Genomic DNA, 2,729 nt, shown 5'->3' on the forward strand with positions numbered 1-2,729 from the left:
GGAAACACCACCTCCGAAAAGTTTGTGATGAACCTCCTATAGTAATTTGCAAGTCCTAAGAACCGCTGCACCTCCCGGATAGAAGTGGGGGCGGGCCAATCCAGTATGGCATTCACCTAGTCTTGGTCCATGGCTATCCCTCTCTCAGACAGGACATTACCCAGGTATTGCACAGAAGGTTCAGCGAATCTGCATTTCTCTGCTTTAACGAGTAGATGATTCTTCCGAAGGCGTTCTAGTACCAGTCTGACCTGCTCAATGTGTTCGGTCATGTTAGGGGAGAACATCAGAATGTCATCCAGATAGATGACAACCGATATCAAGAGCATGTCGGAAAACATTCTGTCCATAAACCTCTGGAATGCCGCTGGGGCATTCACCAATCCAAACGGCATAACTCGGTACTCAAACAATCCTAGAGGGGTCCGGAATGCGGTTTTCCACTCATCTCCTTCTGCGATTCGCAGCAGATGGTAAGCATTCCGGAGATCCAGCTTGGTAAATACTTTGGCTCCCTGTACCGCCTCAATGATGTCCGTGATGAGGGGCATGGGATACCTATCATGAACAGTAACCTTGTTTAGGCCCCGATAGTCTATGCAGGGCCTAAGATCAGTAGAGTCTCTCTTCTTGATAAAGAATAGTGGTGCTCCAGCCGGTGATTTTGAGGGTTGAATCAGACTGTTCTCCAAATTGGTGTCTAAGTATTTCCGAAGAACCTGTCTCTCCGTCTGTGTGAGAGAGAACATCCGTCCGAATGGCACCAAAGCGTTGGCTTCCAGGTCGATGGCACAGTCTTCTGGCCGGTGAGGCGGCAACTTAGCGTGAATGTATTCCTGAAACACCTCTGAGAATCCTGAACAGAAGTTGGGTAAAGCATGAACTCCTATGTGATGGTTGGAAGAGATCTTAACCGGTTGTAGGTCTCCCTGACTTTCCAGTGAGAAACATTGGCTACGGCAATAGGAAGAATCAAAACTTAGCTGGTTCTCAGTCCAATTTATTCGGGGACTATGCCGGCGGAGCCAAGGGATACCCAAAATGATAGGGAAGTGGGCAGCCCTAATGATGTTGAAACGTAAGACTTCCTTGTGATGGTCTATCGTCAAGGCTAGCTCCTCTGTAGTTTGGGTAATGGGGCCAGAGGATAAAGGGGACCCATCCACACCTTCAACCTTCTGACCCTCCTTCTGCTGTATCCGGCGTAGACCCACTCGGTCTGCCCACAGGGTGTCGACGAAGTTGCCCGCCGCACCGCAATCCAGTAGAGCTAGGGTCTTAATATGTCGGCCGTCAAGGTCAAGAAGTACCGGAATCACCATAAGTCTGGAGTCGTCCTGCGACTCGGGTGAGGAAACCGAGAGGGAGACATGGGGACGAGAAGAAACGTTTGGAGACCCTCGGTCGTCTGTCCCTATTGACGCCGAGGGGGACCTGTTCCCGACCTCTTGCTTGGCAGTTCTGTGCAGTCTTTAAGAAGGTGTTGGCGCGAGCCACAGTAGGCACACAGACCTTTCTCCCGTCTGCGACGTCTTTCAGCCGAGGTCAGTGGTGATCGGGTGGTACCGATCTGCATCGGTTCATCCATCGGAGAGACTGTGGAACGCCCAGGGGAAGAGTGTGCAAGGTGTTCTGGAAGAAAACCAAGGCCTTTTTGTTTGCGATGTTCAGCCCTCCTTTCTTGGAGGTGATATTCTATGTGAAGGGCCGCAGCAAGTAGATCCGCAAATGTGGGTGAACGAGGGGACCTCGCAAGCTCATCCTTAATTTCTTCCTTCAAACCCCTTCTGAAGATGGCGTATTGTGCGGATTCGACCCATCCTGTTCCGGCCGCCAACGTCTTGAAGGTTGAGATGTAAGACAAGACATCCAGGGAACCCTGTTTGACGTCCAGCAAATCTTCACAAGCAGTAAACGATAATTCCGGGCGTTCAAAAGTCTGCTTTAGCAAATCCTGAAACGCCGATCAATCCTGTAAAATGGCGTTACCACTGGTCACTAGCGGAGTAGCCCAGGATAGTGCGTTTCCTGTCATATTCGAAATCAGAAAGCCCACTCGGGCTTGATCAGAGGCAAAAGTGCGAGGACGGAAGGTGAAATACACCATGCATGCTTTTAGAAACTCCTTCACCTTCTTGGGAGAGCCGTCAAATTTTCCGGAGGATAGCGCCATGGATGGCAATTCAGGGGGAGCGGGTTCTCTAGCGGAGACCATCTGTTTTAGCAGAGCGTTCTCGGTCTTTAACCCTTGTAGCTCCTGAGACATTGCTTGGAATGCCTTCCATAACTCTTGGACTTGATCCTCCGCCGACATTGTGATTCCTTTTGGCGTTGCAATCTGTGACCTAGTATGCACCCCGACCTCGGCCTCCCCAGTACACACACTCTCCTCACCTGCGCTGCTGGAAGTGTCAAGCTCTTGCAGGTGGCATCTCGCGAGGTAGTCCTTCTGTTTTTTGGAAGATGGTGCTTGTCACGGAGGGAAGCCACAGTGACTGCTGTTTAAACAGCTGTCCCGCGACTCCCTTCCGGAACCAAGCCAGAAATCAGGGAAAAACCCCCAAAGGGGAAAAAACCCTGCAGTGGAGCTGTGACGCTCTTCAATCCAGATGTCAGTATGGACTGTTGGCAATGGTCGAATCCGAGGCAGAGCACAGTGTCTGTAGCGAAGGGATAGTCCAGATGCCAGGAGTGCAGGAGTAGCAGAGTCCGGGAAGATGCGACCAGTA

General features: G+C 51.1%; 1 protein-coding gene across 1 annotated transcript; it reads right to left on the reverse strand.

Moving 5' to 3' along the window:
* Positions 1–1,966: 1,966 nt before the first annotated feature.
* Positions 1,967–2,314, reverse strand: LOC138525897 (protein LDOC1-like). Its single transcript, XM_069636184.1, has one exon. It carries the CDS (start codon positions 2,312–2,314, stop codon positions 1,967–1,969), a length of 348 nt encoding a protein of 115 aa, XP_069492285.1.
* Between the last annotated feature and the right edge of the window lie 415 nt (positions 2,315–2,729).

Source organism: Ambystoma mexicanum, chromosome 7p, assembly GCF_040938575.1.
Source record: "Ambystoma mexicanum isolate Mex_15411 chromosome 7p, UKY_AmexF1_1, whole genome shotgun sequence".
Lineage (NCBI taxonomy): Eukaryota > Metazoa > Chordata > Amphibia > Caudata > Ambystomatidae > Ambystoma > Ambystoma mexicanum.

Coding starts and splice junctions, on each gene's coding strand:
- LOC138525897 (XM_069636184.1), bottom strand. CDS start 2,314: ATGTCGGCGGAGGATCAAGTCCAAGAGTTATGGAAGGCATTCCAAGCA.